We start from the raw sequence: 22,856 nt of genomic DNA, 5'->3' as shown, positions 1-22,856 counted from the left end.
TATTCCTATGTAGTGCACTACTTTAGACCCTATTCCTATGTAGTGCACTACTTTAGACCCTATTCCCTATGTAGTGCACTACTTTAGACCCTATTCCCTATGTAGTGCACTACTTTAGACCCTATTCCCTATGTAGTGCACTACTTTAGACCCTATTCCCTATGTAGTGCACTACTTTAGACCCTATTCCCTATGTAGTGCACTACTTTAGACCTTATTCCCTATGTAGTGCACTACTTTAGACCCTATTCCCTATGTAGTGCACTACTTTAGACCCTATTCCCTATGTAGTGCACTACTTTAGACCAGAGCCCTATTCCCTATGTAGTGCACTACTTTAGACCCTATTCCCTATGTAGTGCACTACTTTAGACCTTATTCCCTATGTAGTGCACTACTTTAGACCCTATTCCCTATGTAGTGCACTACTTTAGACCATATTCCCCATGTAGTGCACTACTTTAGACCAGAGCCCTATTCCCTATGTAGTGCACTACTTTAGACCTTATTCCCTATGTAGTGCACTACTTTAGACCTTATTCCCTATGTAGTGCACTACTTTAGACCCTATTCCCTATGTAGTGCACTACTTTAGACCCTATTCCCTATGTAGTGCACTACTTTAGACCCTATTCCCTATGTAGTGCACTACTTTAGACCTTATTCCCTATGTAGTGCACTACTTTAGACCCTATTCCTATGTGGTGCACTACTTTAGACCCTATTCCCTATGTAGTGCACTACTTTAGACCCTATTCCCTATGTTGTGCACTACTTTAGACCCTATTCCCCATGGGTTGTCTTTAGACCAGAGCCCATATTGCTGTGGTTAACTACTTTGGACCTTATTCCATGTAGTGCACTACCTTTGACCTTCCCTATGTAGTGACTAGCTTTCGATTCCATATGCAAACAGCAGCTTTAGACTCTATTCAATAGGTCAGCATCTTTACCCTATTCCCCATGTATTCATACTTTAGAATGCCCTTTCCCTATGTAGTGACTATTTGGTTTTCCTATGTAGTGCATACTTTAGACACCTATGTAGTGCACTACTTGATCACCCTATTCCACCCTGTCGATGCAGGAAATGCTCATTTAAGACCATTTACCCATGTAGTAAAGAATTTAGACCAGAGCCCTATTCCCTGACTAAAAAACTGTCAGACTTGATTTACCCTATAAAAAATGTCAGACTACTTTACCCTTATTCAGACTTGATTTACCCTGACTAAAGAATGTGCACTACTTTAGACCCTATTCCAAAAATGTCACTACTTGATTTACCCTATTCCCTAAAAAATGTCACTACTTTAGATTTCCCTGACTAAAAATGTCAGACTTGATTTACCCTATTCTAAAAAATGTCAGACTTTTTACCCTGACTAAAAAATTGTCTGAGACTTAGTTACTGTGGTTAAAAAAGTGGACAGGCTTGATTTGCCCCCTAAAAACCTTCAGAGTGATAGCTTGTCGATTCCATATGCAAAAAGTCAGCTTGCTTTACCCTGACTAAAAAATGTCAGCATCTTTACCCTGACTAAAAAATGTCAGAGTTGAATTTGTACCATGACTAAAAAAATGGTTTGGCACATACTAGACACCCTGACTAAAAATGTCAGACTTGATTTACCCTGACTAAAAAATGCTCAGACTTGATTTACCCTGACTAAAAAATGTCAGACTTGATTTACCCTGACTAAAAAATGTCAGACTTGATTTACCCTGACTAAAAAATGTATCAACCCCTATAAAAAATGTCCATGAAATTATAATCCTCAAAATAATTCCCATTTCCTGTTGCTGTATAATTCCTTTTCCTGCTGGGAGAATCTGGTCAAATTAAGATCTTACATCTAAATTGTTTTGATTTGACAGTTTAAAAAAAATAGTATTATATTTAGTACCACTCTCTCCACGAATCAGTTGCCATAGTTTTGGAACCATATGCATCTCTATGGGCTATTTAGGATACGGGTTGGAACCAATCAGATTCATCTGAGATACAGTAGTCCCAATTCATTATTTGACATGACCAAATATTAGGCTTACTTTAAACTGGCAACATTTCCTCTCTGGTGAAAGTGATGCTGCTTATTCTATTGTTACTATCTCTTTACCACCAGGAGAAAGTTCAGAGACAGGGGAGGTCAATAAATCGGACCCCTACTCCTTGCAATAGCTTATAGCTATTACTACACAAGGCAGCATGAGGCCATTGATCACCTCAGAACTTTAAAACGGTCAATAAATGACAGGAACCAGAGGAGACCGTTGCCCCAGGGAGGAATAGAAGAGGACCGACCTGGCCCTTAGACCTGGCCAGAGGGGAGAATACATTCCAGCCTCTCCTCTGACCTGCACTGTGGTCCCTGGGTCAGTCTGAAGGGTGTGGGTGGTCCCTGGGTCAGTCTGAAGGGTGGAGGTGGTCCCTGGGTCAGTCTGAAGGGTGGAGGTGGTCCCTGGGTCAGTCTGAAGGGTGGAGGTGGTCCCTGGGTCAGTCTGAAGGGTGGAGGTGGTCCCTGGGTCAGTCTGAAGGGTGGAGGTGGTCCCTGGGTCAGTCTGAAGGGTGGAGGTGGTCCCTGGGTCAGTCTGAAGGGTGGAGGTGGTCCCTGGGTCAGTCTGAAGGGTGGAGGTGGTCCCTGGGTCAGTCTGAAGGGTGGAGGTGGTCCCTGGGTCAGTCTGAAGGGTGGAGGTGGTCCCTGGGTCAGTCTGAAGGGTGTGGGTGGTCCCTGGGTCAGTCTGAAGGGTGGAGGTGGTCCCTGGGTCAGTCTGAAGGGTGGGGGTGGTCCCTGGGTCAGTCTGAAGGGTGTGGGTGGTCCCTGGGTCAGTCTGAAGGGTGGAGATGGTCCCTGGGTCAGTCTGAAGGGTGTGGGTGGTCCCTGGGTCAGGGTGAAGGTGGTCCCTGGGTCAGTCTGAAGGGTGTGGGTGGTCCCTGGGTCAGTCTGAAGGGTGGAGGTGGTCCCTGGGTCAGTCTGAAGGGTGTGGGTGGTCCCTGGGTCAGTCTGAAGGGTGGAGGTGGTCCCTGGGTCAGTCTGAAGGGTGGAGATGGTCCCTGGGTCAGTCTGAAGGGTGGAGGTGGTCCCTGGGTGAGTCTGAAGGGTGTGGGTGGTCCCTGGGTGAGTCTGAAGGGTGGAGGTGGTCCCTGGGTCAGTCTGAAGGGTGGAGGTGGTCCCTGGGTGAGTCTGAAGGGTGTGGGTGGTCCCTGGGTGAGTCTGAAGGGTGGAGGTGGTCCCTGGGTGAGTCTGAAGGGTGGGGTGGTCCCTGGGTCAGGGTGAAGGGGTGAAGGTGGTCCCTGGGTCAGTCTGAAGGGTGGAAGTGGTCCCTGGGTCAGTCTGAAGGGTGGAGGTGGTCCCTGGGTGAGTCTGAAGGGTGGAGGTGGTCCCTGGGTCAGTCTGAAGGGTGGAGGTGGTCCCTGGGTCAGTCTGAAGGGTGGAGGTGGTCCCTGGGTCAGTCTGAAGGGTGGAGGTGGTCCCTGGGTCAGTCTGAAGGGTGTGGGTGGTCCCTGGGTCAGTCTGAAGGGTGGAGGTGGTCCCTGGGTCAGTCTGAAGGGTGTGGGTGGTCCCTGGGTCAGTCTGAAGGGTGGAGGTGGTCCCTGGGTCAGTCTGAAGGGTGTGGGTGGTCCCTGGGTCAGTCTGAAGGGTGTAGGTGGTCCCTGGGTCAGTCTGAAGGGTGTGGGTGGTCCCTGGGTCAGTCTGAAGGGTGTGGGTGGTCCCTGGGTCAGTCCGAAGGGTGGAGGTGGTCCCTGGGTCAGTCTGAAGGGTGTGGGTGGTCCCTGGGTGAGTCTGAAGGGTGTGGGTGGTCCCTGGGTGAGTCTGAAGGGTGGAGGTGGTCCCTGGGTGAGTCTGAAGGGTGGGGTGGTCCCTGGGTGAGTCTGAAGGGTGAAGGTGGTCCCTGGGTGAGTCTGAAGGGTGGAGGTGGTCCCTGGGTGAGTCTGAAGGGTGGAGGTGGTCCCTGGGTGAGTCTGAAGGGTGAAGGTCATCCCTGGGTCAGTCTGAAGGGTGTGGGTGGTCCCTGGGTCAGTCCGAAGGGTGGAGGTGGTCCCTGGGTGAGTCTGAAGGGTGAAGGTGGTCCCTGGGTGAGTCTGAAGGGTGGAGGTGGTCCCTGGGTGAGTCTGAAGGGTGGAGGTGGTCCCTGGGTGAGTCTGAAGGGTGAAGGTGGTCCCTGGGTCAGTCTGAAGGGTGAAGGTGGTCCCTGGGTCAGTCTGAAGGGTGGAGGTGGTCCCTGGGTGAGTCTGAAGGGTGTGGGTGGTCCCTGGGTCAGTCTGAAGGGTGGAGGTGGTCCCTGGGTCAGTCTGAAGGGTGTGGGTGGTCCCTGGGTCAGTCTGAAGGGTGGAGGTGGTCCCTGGGTCAGTCTGAAGGGTGGAGGTGGTCCCTGGGTCAGTCTGAAGGGTGTGGGTGGTCCCTGGGTCAGTCTGAAGGGTGTGGGTGGTCCCTGGGTCAGTCTGAAGGGTGTGGGTGGTCCCTGGGTCAGTTTGAAGGGTGTGGGTGGTCCCTGGGCCAGTCTGAAGGGTGGAGGTGGTCCCTGGGTGAGTCTGAAGGGTGAAGGTGGTCCCTGGGGTCAGGGGTGAGTGGTGTCTAGGGTGGGGGCATTAACAGCTCTAGCAGGGTGGACTGGAGGCCTGGTTTGGATGATGTACAGTGCTGCTTGGAAGTATGGGAATCCCTTGTGTAGTTACAGATTTTTACCATGAAAACTTCATTTAAATCAGAACCAGTCTCTGACATAACAGGTTTATACTTACCAATACCATACGTTGGTGTAGAGAAAGTCATGCGTGTAGTGGGGAAACAACAACTATTGGCCACCTAAACACCTGCTCTGCTCCTATTGGCCACCTAAACACCTGCTCTGCTCCTATTGGCCACCTAAACACCTGCTCTGCTCCTATTGGCCACCTAAACACCTGCTCTGCTCCTATTGGCCACCTAAACACCTGCTCTGCTCCTATTGGCCACCTAAACACCTGCTCTGCTCCTATTGGCCACCTAAACACCTGCTCTGCTCCTATTGGCCACCTAAACACCTGCTCTGCTCCTATTGGCCACCTAAACACCTGCTCTGCTCCTATTGGTCCTTCTGTAGCTCAGTTGGTAGAGCATGGCGCTTGTAACGCCAGGGTAGTGGGTTCGATTCCCGGGACCACCCATACGTAGAATGTATGCACACATGACTGTAAGTCGCTTTGGATAAAAGCGTCTGCTAAATGGCATATATTATTATATTATATATTACTAACAATGAATTAGTGCAAAAATAAGTGAATCCCAAGTTGTATTGGTTAAATCAAGTAGGTAAGTCAAATCAGGTGGGTCAATAACTGGGTACCAAATGAACCAATCAAAAGGAGAGATGGTTAGGAAAGAGTTTGGGCAGGATTGATAAGAGAGATAAGAAACCTGGGTCAGTTTGGTGTTTAACCATCCAGGCGAATGGACAGCACACCATACCGAGAGGAAAGGACATCTCAGAGGACATCAGTTTGGGGAAGGATAGAAAATCATTTCAAAAAGATTTCAGCTCCATCAGTCCACTGTGAGGATAAAGCATTTACCAAATGGAGAGCCTTTAACATGACAGCAACTCGACCTAGAAGTGGACGTCCTTCCAAAGTATCCCCAAGAGCCACAAGAACAATAATACATCAGGGTAAAAGCCAACCCAAACATCTAGAGACCTCCCAGACCTCCCTTGCTGCATCTTGGGTAACTGTGCTTCAACAATAAGAAGAACGCTGAATCAAAAATGCTGTTCAAGGGAGGGTTGCTAGGAGGAAGCCTTGGCTGTCAAAAAAAGACCCAAACTGCCCGTCTTAAGTGTCTCGGAGACAAACCTAAAAAAAAAGGTTTCTGGAAGTCCATTCTATGGACAGATGAGGCTAAAATTGACCTTTTTGGTCAATCAACACCGCCAAGTTTGCCGAAAACCCAACACTGCCTACCACCAAAAGAACCTTATCCCAACATTCCAGCATAGTGGTGGGAATGTCAAGATCTGGGGCTGATTTTCTTCTAGATCTGGATGACTCTAGATCATTAAGGGAACCATGAATTCTGAGGTACACCAGGAGATTCTGGAACAGAACGTCATGCCATCAGTCAAGGAGCTCAAGCTGGGCCAAAAACGTATCGTTCAACAAGACAACGAGCCAAAGAGCATTCAATCAAATCTACCAAAGAATGGCTCAGGAGAAAGAAGATTTGTGTTTTGGATTGGCCAAAGTCCTGCACCTAAATCCAATCGAGACGCTGTGGCAGGACCTGAAGCGGGAATTTCATGCCAGACACCCCTCAAACCTCACTATACAATTGGCTAAGTTCTGCAAGGAGGAGTGGTCAGAAACAGATGTCAAAGACTGATTACTGGCTATAGGAGACGTTTGCTCCAAGTTGTCACTGCTAATGGAGGTGCTACAAGCTATTGACTAAAGGAGCTCAGATATTTTTGCACACATCAAATCTGAGTTTCTGTTAAATAAACCACGTTTGTTAAATAAACAATACAAATATATATATATATTTTTTTTTAATGTCATTTACTTGGAATGTCTTTATTACAAATTGGGGTTTAAGATAAGGATTTTTATTTTTATATTTTCTAGCAACAATAATGACCAGACCTGTAGGGTTCACAACCTTTCAAGCAGTCCTGTATACCTGCTGGGGTGGGTAGAGCAGGTGATTGTATCTACAACAACACACCATTAAAGCAATTACGAGCGGGGACTAAAACAGCAGCGCCTGGCCCGCCCCATTCCTGATGTCCCTGGAGGCTCCCTGGAAAGATAAGAGGGAGGAACCTGATACTTTACCCAGAGTCCGCATCCTAAATGACAGAATTAGTGCACTATGTAGGTAACAGGGGGATCTTTGGGACACAGCCAGAAGGGATATAGGTGGACAGAGAGAACCCCGCTCAGTAAACTTAAAAGAGTTGGCCTGCCACACCTGCAATCTGCCCCCTTACAAATCTGAGAAGCCATCAGTGATTCTTACGGAGACGTTTGATACCAACTACTTTTTTATTTATGACTTCACAAGTAAAGTCCCTTATCACTTATCACCTGTTTAAGAACAGAATATGCATAATGGTTCAACCGTCAAATACATAAAAACACTCCCCATTTCCAACTATCTTTTCAGAAGAAATCTGTGACTGTGAGAGCATTACAAACCAAACCTGTGGACCGTTGGGTTACCTGTCCCCAGATTAAAACCCACAGGAAGGGGGTTCAGAGGTCTCGGGTATATCCACTGTGTGTGTTGACACCAGTCCTATACCAGCAGAGTAGAGCCGTCAGGTATTAGGTAGACTGACACCCTGAGCGCTAAGAATGGTGGGTTTTAGATGAACAACCAGACAGAGCTGTTTAGCTCTAACGGCCATCCTAGACGGGGTGGAGAGTAGCAGATTGACACCCGGAGACTGTAGTCTTAACATATAACATAATGGGACAAATAAAATAGGATTATTTCTATGTTTAATCACATTAACACAGTTCAGAAGTGCTAATCTGCCCCCAAAAAAAAAAAAAGCATATTACAAAAATACCAAGATAACAATTGGCATAAAAATATGAGAAACTATGAATTCCAGAAATATAAAATATTCAGGGCAAATCAAATGTATTTATAAAGCCCTTCGTACATCAGCTGATATCTCTAAGTGCTGTACAGAAACGCAGCCTAAAACCCCAAACAGCAAGCAATGCAGGTGTAGAAGCACGGCCACTACAGAAATAACTTTACTTGTTCAAAGTAAAGTGATATTTGACACAAATGATCCAGAAATAGAACAGGATCATAAATAAACAAAAAGCCTGAATACTGAATATAATCACAGTGACTAGTTTGTCGTCACCATTATCTGTTGTTGTCAACGGGAACAGAACTTTCTACTGTGTCACTTCTGTCTCGAAAACAGTCATCTGTGACACATTTCCAGATGGTCATTTATAGACGAGACCCCTTATTTCACTCACTATGTCAACGCCTGTAATTCAAACCGCCAAAACAGCTTTAAAAACCACAACATTTCTGTTTCCCGTCAATGATATTTTGGCTCCATTTTGGATAACCCCAAATAAGTTTAGAACGCATCAATCTAGCTTCATAATGTCACAAAAAATCTGACATTCTTTACCTGATTTCATTCAACCACCTGAACTATGGCACATTATTTTAGGCTAAATTGTTTCCATGTAAAATGTACATTTTTCTGTTCCTTATACAACGTGAAAAGAGCACTGCTCTGCAAGGCTCTTCAAATCACAACCCATGTCTCCAGATCCACCCATCAACCACCATTTTATCTTCTGTCTGGAAATGGAATCACAGGAATAGTCTTTATCAAAGCCACAACTAGGCTTATACACAATACCAATTCATACAAAGTTACAGGATCATTTGGGGAGATAAATCAGACACGATATCTATTTTGATTCTGTTCTGTTCTGTAATCAAAATCAGTGTAAAATCCCAGAAAAGCAATACTATCCATGACATAATTACTGAACATTTACAGTCTTGTCAGATGAAGGTGAAAACACTGATGTAACTAGAACTATTGGAACAAGAACTATTATAATTAGAACTATTGGAACAAGAACTATTATAATTAGAACTATTGGAAATAGAACTATTATAATTAGAACTATTATAATGAGATCTATTGGAACTAGAACTATTATAATTAGAACTAGAACTATTGAAACTAGAACGATTATAATTAGAACTATTGGAACTAGAACTATTATAATTAGAACTATTGGAACTAGAACTATTGAAACTAGAACGATTATAATTAGAACTATTGGAACTAGAACTATTATAATTAGAACTATTGGAACTAGAACTATTATAATTAGAACTATTGGAACTAGAACTATTATAATTAGAACTATTGGAACTAGAACTATTATAATTAGAACTATTGGAACTAGAACTATTATAATTAGAACTATTGGAACAGGAACTAATGGAACTAGAATTATTATAATTAGAACTATTGGAACTATAACTATTATAATTAGAACTATTGGATCTAGAACTATTATAATTAGAACTATTGGATCTAGAACTATTATAATTAGAACTATTGGAACTAGAACTAATGGAAATAGAACTATTATAATTAGAACTATTGGAACTAGAACTATTATAATTAGAACTATTGGAACAGGAACTATTATAATTAGAACTATTGGAACTACAACTATTATAATTAGAACTAATGGACCTAGAACCATTGGAACTAGAACTATTATAATTAGAACTATTGGAACAGGAACTAATGGAAATAGAACTATTATAATTAGAACTAATGGACCTAGAACCATTGGAACTAGAACTATTATAATTAGAACAGGACAGGGTAGCAGAGCAGAGCAGCCATTTCATATAGCACCTTTTCCTCTATTCAACAAACACTCCAGGTGTTTACATTCCCCTGCACACACACACACACAACGCCACTAAATCGAAACGCAAACAAAGAGGAATCTGTCGCCAAACCATCTTTCTCTGTTTGTTTGTGAGGGCCACAGACAGATTTAAAACTTATGGTTTTTAACTACTCCTTTGTTAAATGAAGCTCTATACCGCCACTGAGCCCTAATCCGCCAATAACCTCAGAGCCCAAAACATATCAAACTGATTTCATGGGGTGGAATATAAAATATTAAAGTGGCAGTAACAGTCCTATTAGGTATTTCAGTTTGAGGCCTGACATCAAATATTCCATCTGTCCCACAACCATCAAAGCTCCATGGAGCCAAGGGGATGTTAGCGGTCCCTGATGCCCCAGTAGGTGCCTCCTCCCTGGGCCTTACCTCGCTGTACGACGTGGGCGTCCCCGTCTCCAGATACAACATGTTGGCGCTGAGGTTGAGCAGTGCTGCTGCTGTGTGCTCCACTGACTCCAGGATGAACCTCTGGTCCCTGTCTCAGTCTGAATGAACGAGTGGCTATGAGGACTATGGATGACAACAGGACAGGACAGGCAAAGAGTCTCTATAGGAATCTATGGGAGGGAGATATATACCAGGGGGTGGGGGTGGGGGGTAGGGAGGAGGAGGGATCTGAGGAGGTACCTGTCCAATACCTGGGGTGGTAAGCCCACACCCATCTCCCGGAGAAGCTCTCTGGTTCTCCTTGTGTCTCTCCCTAAAGACGCTCTGTCAAACACATACAGTTCACTCAGTAGATTCCCTTCTTCTATCGTCAACATCAACACAACCAGTAGAGTTAATTTCAAACTGCTTTCGGACAACGCACTGCTCTGTTCTACAGGACAATATGTCAACAACAATATAGCCTTGAATATCCACATGGGGTATTATGTTCTAATGTCCTTAAAGGCTCTGAATGCTGAACTGACCTGCTGTTGGAAACCTGGAAGTGTAGCCTATAGAGGCTAAACAACATGTCTGATGTATTGGATGTTAGCTGGAAGTGTAGCCTATAGAGGCTAAACAACATGTCTGATGTATTGGATGTTAGCTGGAAGTGTAGCCTATAGAGGCTAAACAACATGTCTGATGTATTGGCTGGAAGTGTAGCCTATAGAGGCTAAACAACATGTCTGATGTATTGGCTGGAAGTGTAGCCTATAGAGGCTAAACAACATGTCTGATGTATTGGCTGGAAGTGTAGCCTGTAGAGGCTAAACAACATGTCTGATGTATTGGCTGGAAGTGTAGCCTATAGAGGCTAAACAACATGTCTGATGTATTGGCTGGAGGTGTAGCCTGTAGAGGCTAAACAACATGTCTGATGTATTGGCTGGAAGTGTAGCCTGTAGAGGCTAAACAACATGTCTGATGTATTGGCTGGAAGTGTAGCCTGTAGAGGCTAAACAACATGTCTGATGTATTGGCTGGAAGTGTAGCCTGTAGAGGCTAAACAACATGTCTGATGTATTGGCTGGAAGTGTAGCCTGTAGAGGCTAAACAACATGTCTGATGTATTGGCTGGAAGTGTAGCCTATAGAGGCTAAACAACATGTCTGATGTATTGGCTGGAGGTGTAGCCTGTAGAGGCTAAACAACATGTCTGATGTATTGGCTGGAAGTGTAGCCTGTAGAGGCTAAACAACATGTCTGATGTAATGGCTGGAAGTGTAGCCTGTAGAGGCTAAACAACATGTCTGATGTAATGGCTGGAAGTGTAGCCTGTAGAGGCTAAACAACATGTCTGATGTATTGGATGTTAGCTGGAAGTGTAGCCTATAGAGGCTAAACAACATGTCTGATGTAATGGCTGGAGGTGTAGCCTGTAGAGGCTAAACAACATGTCTGATGTATTGGCTGGAAGTGTAGCCTGTAGAGGCTAAACAACATGTCTGATGTATTGGCTGGAAGTGTAGCCTGTAGAGGCTAAACAACATGTCTGATGTATTGGCTGGAAGTGTAGCCTGTAGAGGCTAAACAACATGTCTGATGTATTGGCTGGAAGTGTAGCCTGTAGAGGCTAAACAACATGTCTGATGTATTGGCTGGAAGTGTAGCCTGTAGAGGCTAAACAACATGTCTGATGTATTGGCTGGAGGTGTAGCCTGTAGAGGCTAAACAACATGTCTGATGTATTGGCTGGAAGTGTAGCCTGTAGAGGCTAAACAACATGTCTGATGTATTGGCTGGAAGTGTAGCCTGTAGAGGCTAAACAACATGTCTGATGTATTGGCTGGAAGTGTAGCCTATAGAGGCTAAACAACATGTCTGATGTATTGGCTGGAGGTGTAGCCTGTAGAGGCTAAACAACATGTCTGATGTATTGGCTGGAGGTGTAGCCTGAGGCTAAACAACATGTCTGATGTATTGGCTGGAAGTGTAGCCTGTAGAGGCTAAACAACATGTCTGATGTATTGGATGTTAGCTGGAAGTGTAGCCTGTAGAGGCTAAACAACATGTCTGATGTATTGGCTGGAAGTGTAGCCTGTAGAGGCTAAACAACATGTCTGATGTAATGGCTGGAAGTGTAGCCTGTAGAGGCTAAACAACATGTCTGATGTATTGGATGTTAGCTGGAAGTGTAGCCTGTAGAGGCTAAACAACATGTCTGATGTATTGGATGTTAGCTGGAAGTGTAGCCTATAGAGGCTAAACAACATGTCTGATGTATTGGCTGGAAGTGTAGCCTGTAGAGGCTAAACAACATGTCTGATGTATTGGATGTTAGCTGGAAGTGTAGCCTGTAGAGGCTAAACAACATGTCTGATGTATTGGATGTTAGCTGGAAGTGTAGCCTGTAGAGGCTAAACAACATGTCTGATGTATTGGATGTTAGCTGGAAGTGTAGCCTGTAGAGGCTAAACAACATGTCTGATGTATTGGATGTTAGCTGGAAGTGTAGCCTGTAGAGGCTAAACAACATGTCTGATGTATTGGATGTTAGCTGGAAGTGTAGCCTATAGAGGCTAAACAACATGTCTGATGTAATGGCTGGAAGTGTAGCCTGTAGAGGCTAAACAACATGTCTGATGTAATGGCTGGAAGTGTAGCCTATAGAGGCTAAACAACATGTCTGATGTAATGGCTGGAAGTGTAGCCTGTAGAGGCTAAACAATATGTCTGATGTATTGGATGTTAGCTGGAAGTGTAGCCTACTAAACAACATGTCTGATGTATTGGATGTTAGCTGGAAGTGTAGCCTGTCTAAACAACATGTCTGATGTATTGGCTGGAAGTGTAGCCTATAGAGGCTAAACAACATGTCTGATGTAATGGCTGGAAGTGTAGCCTGTAGAGGCTAAACAACATGTCTGATGTAATGGCTGGAAGTGTAGCCTGTAGAGGCTAAACAACATGTCTGATGTATTGGCTGGAAGTGTAGCCTGTAGAGGCTAAACAACATGTCTGATGTATTGGCTGGAAGTGTAGCCTGTAGAGGCTAAACAACATGTCTGATGTATTGGCTGGAAGTGTAGCCTATAGAGGCTAAACAACATGTCTGATGTATTGGCTGGAAGTGTAGCCTGTAGAGGCTAAACAACATGTCTGATGTATTGGCTGGAAGTGTAGCCTATAGAGGCTAAACAACATGTCTGATGTATTGGCTGGAAGTGTAGCCTGTAGAGGCTAAACAACATGTCTGATGTATTGGCTGGAAGTGTAGCCTGTAGAGGCTAAACAACATGTCTGATGTATTGGCTGGAAGTGTAGCCTGATAGGCTAAACCATGTCTGATGTATTGGCTGGAAGTGTAGCCTGTAGAGGCTAAACAACATGTCTGATGTATTGGATGTTAGCTGGAAGTGTAGCCTGTAGAGGCTAAACAACATGTCTGATGTATTGGCTGGAAGTGTAGCCTGTAGAGGCTAAACAACATGTCTGATGTATTGGCTGGAAGTGTAGCCTGTAGAGGCTAAACAACATGTCTGATGTATTGGCTGGAAGTGTAGCCTGTAGAGGCTAAACAACATGTCTGATGTATTGGCTGGAAGTGTAGCCTGTAGAGCCTGTCTTATTACATGACCCCCATGAAGAGATACCACTACATTACTGTCTGTCTTATTACATGACCCCCATGAAGAGATACCACTACATTACTGTCTGTCTTATTACATGACCCCCATGAAGAGATACCACTACATTACCGCCTGTCTTATTACATGACCCCCATGAAGAGATACCACTACATTACTATCTGTCTTATTACATGACCCCCATGAAGAGATACCACTACATTACTATGTCTTATTACATGACCCCCATGAAGAGATACCACTACATTACTATCTGTCTTATTACATGACCCCCATGAAGAGATACCACTACATTACTATCTGTCTTATTACATGACCCCCATGAAGAGATACCACTACATTACCGCCTGTCTTATTACATGACCCCCATGAAGAGATACCACTACATTACCGCCTGTCTTATTACATGACCCCCATGAAGAGATACCACTACATTACTGTCTGTCTTATTACATGACCCCCATGAAGAGATACCACTACATTACTGTCTGTCTTATTACATGACCCCCATGAAGAGATACCACTACATTACTATGTCTTATTACATGACCCCCATGAAGAGATACCACTACATTACTGTCTGTCTTATTACATGACCCCCATGAAGAGATACCACTACATTACCGCCTGTCTTATTACATGACCCCCATGAAGAGATACCACTACATTACTGTCTGTCTTATTACATGACCCCCATGAAGAGATACCACTACATTACCGTCTGTCTTATTACATGACCCCCATGAAGAGATACCACTACATTACTGTCTGTCTTATTACATGACCCCCATGAAGAGATACCACTACATTACCGCCTGTCTTATTACATGACCCCCATGAAGAGATACCACTACATTACCGCCTGTCTTATTACATGACCCCCATGAAGAGATACCACTACATTACCGCCTGTCTTATTACATGACCCCCATGAAGAGATACCACTACATTACTATCTGTCTTATTACATTACTACTTTTGTAGTGTTGTCTTAGGTCTCTCTATGTAGTGTTTTCTTAGGTCTCTCTATGTAGTGTTGTCTTAGCTCCCTCTATGTAGTGTTTTCTTAGCTCCCTCTATGTAGTGTTGTCTTAGCTCCCTCTATGTAGTGTTGTCTTAGCTCCCTCTATGTAGTGTTGTCTTAGCTCCCTCTATGTAGTGTTGTCTTAGGTCTCTCTATGTAGTGTTGTCTTAGCTCCCTCTATGTAGTGTTCTCTTAGGTCTCTCTATGTAGTGTTGTCTTAGCTCCCTCTATGTAGTGTTGTCTTAGCTCCCTCTATGTAGTGTTGTCTTAGGTCTCTCTATGTAGTGTTGTCTTAGCTCCCTCTATGTAGTGTTGTCTTAGGTCTTTCTTTATGTAGTGTTGTCTTAGGTCTCTCTATGTAGTGTTGTCTTAGGTCTCTCTCTATGTAGTGTTGTCTTAGCTCCCTTTATGTAGTGTTGTCTTAGGTCTTTCTTTATGTAGTGTTGTCTTAGGTCTCTCTATGTAGTGTTGTCTTAGGTCTCTCTCTATGTAGTGTTGTCTTAGCTCCCTTTATGTAGTGTTGTCTTAGCTCCCTCTATGTAGTGTTTTCTTAGCTCCCTCTATGTAGTGTTGTCTTAGCTCCCTCTATGTAGTGTTGTCTTAGCTCCCTCTATGTAGTGTTGTCTTAGGTCTCTCTATGTAGTGTTGTCTTAGGTCTCTCTATGTAGTGTTGTCTTAGCTCCCTCTATGTAGTGTTGTCTTAGGTCTCTCTATGTAGTGTTGTCTTAGCTCCCTCTATGTAGTGTTGTCTTAGCTCCCTCTATGTAGTGTTGTCTTAGGTCTCTCTATGTAGTGTTGTCTTAGGTCTCTATGTAGTGTTGTCTTAGCTCCCTCTATGTAGTGTTGTCTTAGGTCTCTCTTTATGTAGTGTTGTCTTAGCTCCCTCTATGTAGTGTTGTCTTAGGTCTCTCTTTATGTGATGTTGTCTTAGGTCCCTCTTTATGTAATGTTGTCTTAGGTCTCTCTTTATGTAGTGTTGTCTTAGGTCTCTCTCTATGTAGTGTTGTCTTAGGTCCCTCTTTATGTAGTGTTGTCTTAGGTCTCTCTCTATGTAGTGTTGTCTTAGGTCTCTATGTAGTGTTGTCTTAGGTCTCTCTTTATGTAGTGTTGTGGCATCTCTTTATGTAGTGTTGTCTTAGGTCTCTCTTTATGTAATGTTGTCTTAGGTCTCTCTATGTAGTGTTGTCTTAGCTCCCTCTATGTAGTGTTGTCTTAGGTCTCTCTATGTAGTGTTGTCTTAGGTCTCTCTATGTAGTGTTGTCTTAGGTCTCTCTATGTAGTGTTGTCTTAGGTCTCTCTCTATGTAGTGTTGTGGCATCTCTTTATGTAGTGTTGTCTTAGCTCCCTCTATGTAGTGTTGTGGCATCTCTTTATGTAGTGTTGTCTTAGGTCTCTCTATGTAGTGTTGTGTGTTTTGTCCTATATTTTTATTTAATTCAACTTTTTGGTAGGCCATCATTGTAAATAAGAATTTTAACTGACTTGCCTAGTTAAATAAAATATTTAATAAATAAAATAAAAATGATTAGTACCTTTCATAGCTTTTGACAGAGGCAAAATCTTCTTTTTGTTTTACCATTACGCTCGTATGTAATCAGATCTGTAGTTAGCTACATGTTAACATTATCAAGCGCTAGGCTACATTTCAGACAGCACTGCAACCTGAGTGTCTGGATGTTTTATAAGAGAGGTGGTTGATGACAGTGCAGGGTAAGTGGGGTGGAGGGTAAATTCTATTCCTGCAGGAGAAGAAGGGGAAACACTGGCCCGAAGTTAAACTCTTTCAAAGCTGTCACTATACGGAGCAGAACCCTTACTACTCTGTGCCCTTGAGTCATCTATCGCTGATTGTCTACAATCAGTAGCGACACCCAGCCTGCCCAGACCCCATGTCCAGGGGCCACAGACCACTACACACCCAGCCTGCCCAGACCCCATGTCCAGGGGCCACAGACCTACCAGGACTCCCTGACCACTACACACCCAGCCTGCCCAGACCCCATGTCCAGGGGCCACAGACCTACCAGGACTCCCTGACCACTACACACCCAAGCCTGCCCAGACCCCATGTCCAGGGGCCACAGACCTACCAGGACCCCCAGACCACTACACACCCAGCCTGCCCAGACCCCATGTCCAGGGGCCACAGACCTACCAGGACCCCTGACCACTACACACCCAGCCTGCCCAGACCCCATGTCCATGGGCCACAGACCTACCAAGACTCCCTGACCACTACACACCCAAGCCTGCCCAGACCCCATGTCCAGGGGCCACAGACCTACCAGGACCCCCTGACCACTACACACCCAAGCCTGCCCAGACCCCATGTCCAGGGGCCACAGACCTACCAGGACCCCCTGACCACTACACACCCAAGCCTGCCCAGACCCCATGTCCAGGGGCCACAGACCTACCAGGACCCCTGACACACACCCAGCCTGCCCAGACCCCATGTCCAGGGGCCACTACACACCCAGCCTACCCAGACCACATGTCCAGGGGCCACAGGCCACTACACACCCAGCCTGCCCAGACCCCATGTCCAGGGGCCACAGGCCTACCAGGACCCCCAGACCACTACACACCCAGCCTGCCCAGACCCCATGTCCAGGGGCCACAGACCTACCAGGACCCCTGACCACTACACACCCAGCCTGCCCAGACCCCATGTCCAGGGGCCACAGACCACTACACACCCAGCCTGCCCAGACCCCATGTCCAGGGGCCACAGACCTACCAAGACCCCCTGACCACTACACACCCAGCCTGCCCAGACCCCATGTCCAGGGTCCACAGGCCACTACACACCCAGCCTGCCCAGACCCCATGTCCAGGGTCCACAGACCACTACACACCCAGCCTGCCCAGACCCCATGTCCAGGGTCCACAGGCCACTACACACCCAGCCTCCCAGACCCCATGTCCAGGGGCCACAGACCTACCAGGACCCCAGACCACTACACACCCAGCCTGCCCAGACCCCAGACCCCATGTCCAGGGGCCACAGGCCACTACACACCCAGCCTACCCAGATCCCATGTCCAGGGGCCACAGGCCACTACACACCCAGCCTACCCAGACCCCATGTCCAGGGGCCACAGGCCACTACACACCCAGCCTACCCAGACCCCATGTCCAGGGGCCACAGGCCTACCAGGACCCCCTGACCACTACACACCCAGCCTGCCCAGACCCCATGTCCAGGGGCCACAGGCCACTACACACCCAGCCTACCCAGACCCCATGTCCAGGGGCCACAGGCCACTACACACCCAGCCTACCCAGACCCCATGTCCAGGGGCCACAGGCCACTACACACCCAGTCAGGGATGGAAATGAAGATAGGCTATCACTTCTCAGACTGGGTTATGACAAACTACTCCGCCGGTGAGTGAAACGTAGACTGTTACGATATTGCATGGCACAGATATGTGACCCGAGCCAATAGAATGTCTAGTAGATATAGCCCAGCTGGCCAATCCCCAGGAATTTTGCGTTCCAGCCCAGGCTCCTTGGGCTGCAGACTTTACAAGTGGCTGTAGAGCAGAGAGACACGTTAAACCAAAATGACCCCCGTTCTGATGTTATGGCCTTCCTCTCACCTGCCACAGTACGGTGACCTCATCTCATTCAAGCCCTGACCTCTTTTGAAGCTAGTAATTAGTTGAGCTAGCTAAACCAACTTGAATTATGTTAAGAAAACATTGGAAAAATGTTGAAGAGAGGTTAGGGAACTCTGTGGTTGTGGTTCTGAATACCTCGGTGTAACGATCATTCCTTTGACGATAAATGCGAATCCGACGATCACCCCTGGTGAGACAAAATCACAACTCGTCAGTGAAGAGCACATGTTGCCAGTCCTGTCTGGTCCAGCTACGGTGGGTTTGTGCCCATAGGTGACGTTGTTGCCAGTCCTGTCTGGTCCAGCTACGGTGGGTTTGTGCCCATAGGCAACATTGTTGCCAGTCCTGTCTGGTCCAGCTACGGTGGGTTTGTGCCCATAGGTGACGTTGTTGCCAGTCCTGTCTGGTCCAGCTACGGTGGGTTTGTGCCCATAGGCGATGTTGTTGCCAGTCCTGTCTGGTCCAGCTACGGTGGGTTTGTGCCCATAGGTGACGTTGTTGCCAGTCCTGTCTGGTCCAGCTACGGTGGGTTTGTGCCCATAGGTGACGTTGTTGCCAGTCCTGTCTGGTCCAGCTACGGTGGGTTTGTGCCCATAGGCGATGTTGTTGCCAGTCCTGTCTGGTCCAGCTACGGTGGGTTTGTGCCCATAGGTGACGTTGTTGCCAGTCCTGTCTGGTCCAGCTACGGTGGGTTTGTGCCCATAGGTGACGTTGTTACCAGTCCTCTCTGGTCCAGCTACGGTGGGTTTGTGCCCATAGGCGACGTTGTTGCCTGTGATGTCTGGTGAGGACCTGCCTTACAACAGGCCTACAAGCCCTCAGTCCAGCCTCTCTCTGCCTATTGCGGACAGTCTGAGCACTGATGGAGGGATTGTGTGTTCCTGGTGTAACTCGGGCAGTTGTTGTTGCCATCCTGTACCTGTCCCGCAGGTGTGATGTTTGGATGTACCAATCCTGTGCAGGTGTTGTTACACGTGGTCTGCCACTGCGAGGACAGTCAGCTGTCCGTCCTGTCTCCCTGTAGCGCTGTCTTAGGTGTCTCACAGTACGGACATTGCAATTTATTGCCCTGGTCACATCTGCAGTCCTCATGCCTCCTTGCAGCATGCCTAAGGCACGTGCACGCAGATGAGCAGGGATCCTGGGCATCTTTCTTTTGGTGTTTTTCAGAGTCAGTAGAAAGGCCTCTTTAGTGTCCTAAGTTTTTATAACTGTGACCATAATTTCCTACCGTCTGTAAGCTGTTAGTGTCTTAACGACCGTTCCACAGGTGCATGTTCATTAATTGTTTATGGGAAAGCATGGGAAACAGTGTTTAAACCCTTTACAATGAAAGTTATTTGGATTTTTACTAATTATCTTTGAAAGACAGGGTCCTGAAAAAGGGACGCTTCTTTTTTTACACAGCTACTTTTTGACACACCTACTTTTTTTACACACCTACTTTTTGACACACCTACTTTTATTACACACCTACTCATTCGAAGGTTTTTATTTATTTTTACTATTTGCCAAAACAGTTGTGTTGTGACAAGGTAGAGGTGGTATACAGAAGACGGCCCTATTTGGTAAAACCCCAAGTCCATATTATGGCAAGAACAGCTCAAATAATCAAAGAGAAATTAAACAAAATCAAATACAAAATAAGAAATCAGTGAAAAGTTCCCAAACAAACATCTATAGTCCAAAGATAATCATGTCGACTGAATGAAATATTCCTCAACTCCCATCAACTGGAATGTCTCCTGTCCAGCATAGTGGTCCATCTATACCACCTATACTGTACTCTATACCATCTATACTGTACTCTATACCATCTATACTGTACTCTATACCATCTATACTGTACTCTATACCATCTATACTGTACTCTATACCATCTATACTGTACTCTATACCATCTATACTGTACTCTATACCATCTATACTGTACTCTATACCATCTATACTGTACTCTATACCATCTATACTGTACTCTATACCATCTATACTGTGCTCTATACCACCTATACTGTACTCTATACCATCTATACTGTACTCTATACCATCTATACTGTACTCTATACCATCTATACTGTACTCTATACCATCTATACTGTACTCTATACCATCTATACTGTACTCTATACCATCTATACTGTACTCTATACCATCTATACTGTACTCTATACCATCTATACTGTACTCTATACCATCTATACTGTACTCTATACCATCTATACTGTACTCTATACCATCTATACTGTACTCTATACCATCTATACTGTACTCTATACCATCTATACTGTACTCTATACCATCTATACTGTACTCTATACCATCTATACTGTACTCTATACCATCTATACTGTACTCTATACCATCTATACTGTACTCGATACCATCTATACTGTACTCTATACCATCTATACTGTACTCTATACCATCTATACTGTACTCTATACCATCTATACTGTACTCTATACCATCTATACTGTACTCTATACCATCTATACTGTACTCTATACCATCTATACTGTACTCTATACCATCTATACTGTACTCTATACCATCTATACTGTACTCTATACCATCTATACTGTACTCTATACCATCTATACTGTACTCTATACCATCTATACTGTACTCTATACCATCTATACTGTACTCTATACCATCTATACTGTACTCTATACCATCTATACTGTACTCTATACCATCTATACTGTACTCGATACCATCTATACTGTACTCTATACCATCTATACTGTACTCTATACCATCTATACTGTACTCTATACCATCTATACTGTACTCTATACCATCTATACTGTACTCTATACCATCTATACTGTACTCTATACCATCTATACTGTACTCTATACCATCTATACTGTACTCTATACCATCTATACTGTACTCTATACCATCTATACTGTACTCTATACCATCTACTGCACCTTGCCATCTTTATGTAATGTTTACATACCCTACATTACAACTGTCTTTGCATCATACCAATATGAAAGTTGTTCCATTTCTCCAGCCAGGCCCCCCACATAGCAAACCAAGTTGTGGTCCGTTGTTTTGTTCCTTGTTCAAAATGAAAGAGAGAGGGCCTTTAAGCCAAAAGGTAACTTTTACAAGTCACACACACACACACACACACACACACACACACACACACACACACACACACACACACACACACACACACACACACACACACACACACACACACACACACACACACACACACACACACACACACGCCGAGGTGAGTCTGGTTAGCCAATATACACATGATCTCAGTAACCAGTCCTAAACGTGAAGAATGGGCACGAGTCTAACTATTGACTTTTAACATTAGCCCTCCTAGTCAATAAAAGGATAAGGTGACACGGTTTAAAGTGTCTCCTCAGGTGACACAGCAACACAAAAGGGAGTAGAGCCCTAAACCTGACCCTCACAAATTACAGCACAGAGACACAGTGAAAGGTGGATGAATCCCTGAAAGAGGACCTGTTCTATAATGCACTATTATCAGCAGGACAAAATACGCTATTGGAGTAACGTTTAGAAATGAGAATTGATCAAATACAACAATACCATTTTTGTTTTTTTAAAAGTGTCCCACTTGACTATTTGGCAACAGGTTAGGAGATCGGTGATTAAGGCTTGAGCTTCTTCTAAACGGTAGTCTGTAAACTAGGCCTGAAACCCAACACCTAAACAGCAGCTTGTTTACAACAGAGAGTTAGCCACAGGCTAAATGAGTTAGCCACAGGCTATGGAAATGAAAAAGAAGGCCTACTCTACAGCTCCCATATAAAATCAGTCATAACATTACTGAGACTCAGACAAAAAGAGACTCTGCTCCGTTTGTCCCTTTTTAAGAGCCTTTTTCCCTTAAGCCTGCTAGATTAGTCCAGTATCATGTGTCAGGGTGTCAGAGTGCTGCACGGTGCCGAGGGAGAGAGAGCTTCCTTCCACACAGACCAGACAGGACAGCAGGCGGTGGAGAGAGACTATCCTTTTACACACAGCAACACCTCTGCCCACTCACCTGCTATTTTCATTTGGGTCGGTGTCACGCTCAGTCAACTACATAGAATTGGTTTTCTTACTCATTTTAGCAGTGGGCGGACTGCGTTTCCTGTTACAGGAAATGTAATTATTACTGGAAATTCATCTGTTGACAATGAGGGGGGAAAAAATTACATGGTCGCCATAAATTTTTGCCATTGCTGCAAAAAAAGATTAACAGTTATGGGCCACCTGAATATATGGGAAATATAGATGCTAGAATTAATATACTATTGTTCTTTCTTATGAGTTGCATTCAAGATTATGGCGAAGTCTTACACTGTCTGTGTTCAACATCCAAGTCAACCAACATCTAAACGCTGTCAACCAACATCTAAATGCCATCTGTGTTCAACATCCAAGTCAACCAACATCTAAATGCTCTCTGTGTTCAACATCCTAGTCAACCAACATCTAAATGCTGTCTGTGTTCAACATCCAAGTCAACCAACATCTAAATGCTGTCTGTGTTCAACATCCTAGTCAACCAACATCCAAATGCTGTCTGTGTTCAACATCCTAGTCAACCAACATCTAAATGCTGTCTGTGTTCAACATCCTAGTCAACCAACATCTAAATGCTGTCTGTGTTCAACATCCAAGTCAACCAACATCTAAATGCTGTCTGTGTTCAACATCCTAGTCAACCAACATCTAAA

At 45.0% G+C, this 22,856-nt stretch overlaps 2 protein-coding genes across 8 annotated transcripts in view; one reads left to right on the top strand and one right to left on the bottom strand.

Moving 5' to 3' along the window:
• The window catches only part of tp63 (tumor protein p63), a 112,569-nt gene extending 102,544 nt beyond the window's left edge, over positions 1-10,025 (bottom strand). For 6 of the 7 annotated variants that reach the window (XR_008076113.1, XR_008076114.1, XR_008076115.1 and 3 more), the window contains exon 1: positions 9,830-10,025. Coding sequence is in view for 1 of the 7 variants with exons in the window: in XM_052475669.1 (XP_052331629.1) it covers positions 9,830-9,871 (42 nt within the window). In the remaining 6 variants the exon portion in view is untranslated. The remainder of the gene's footprint in view (positions 1-9,829) is intronic. The other variant, XM_052475669.1, reaches the window with a different exon arrangement.
• Positions 10,026-16,960: 6,935 nt separating this feature from the next.
• On the top strand, positions 16,961-17,848 carry LOC127910820 (uncharacterized). The gene has a single exon (XM_052475818.1). The coding sequence runs from the start codon at positions 16,961-16,963 to the stop codon at positions 17,846-17,848; it is 888 nt and encodes a 295-aa protein (XP_052331778.1).
• The last annotated feature ends 5,008 nt before the right edge of the window (positions 17,849-22,856 follow it).

Source organism: Oncorhynchus keta, chromosome 22 (assembly GCF_023373465.1).
Source record: "Oncorhynchus keta strain PuntledgeMale-10-30-2019 chromosome 22, Oket_V2, whole genome shotgun sequence".
NCBI lineage: Eukaryota > Metazoa > Chordata > Actinopteri > Salmoniformes > Salmonidae > Oncorhynchus > Oncorhynchus keta.
This window is presented reverse-complemented; position numbering and strand designations above follow the sequence as displayed.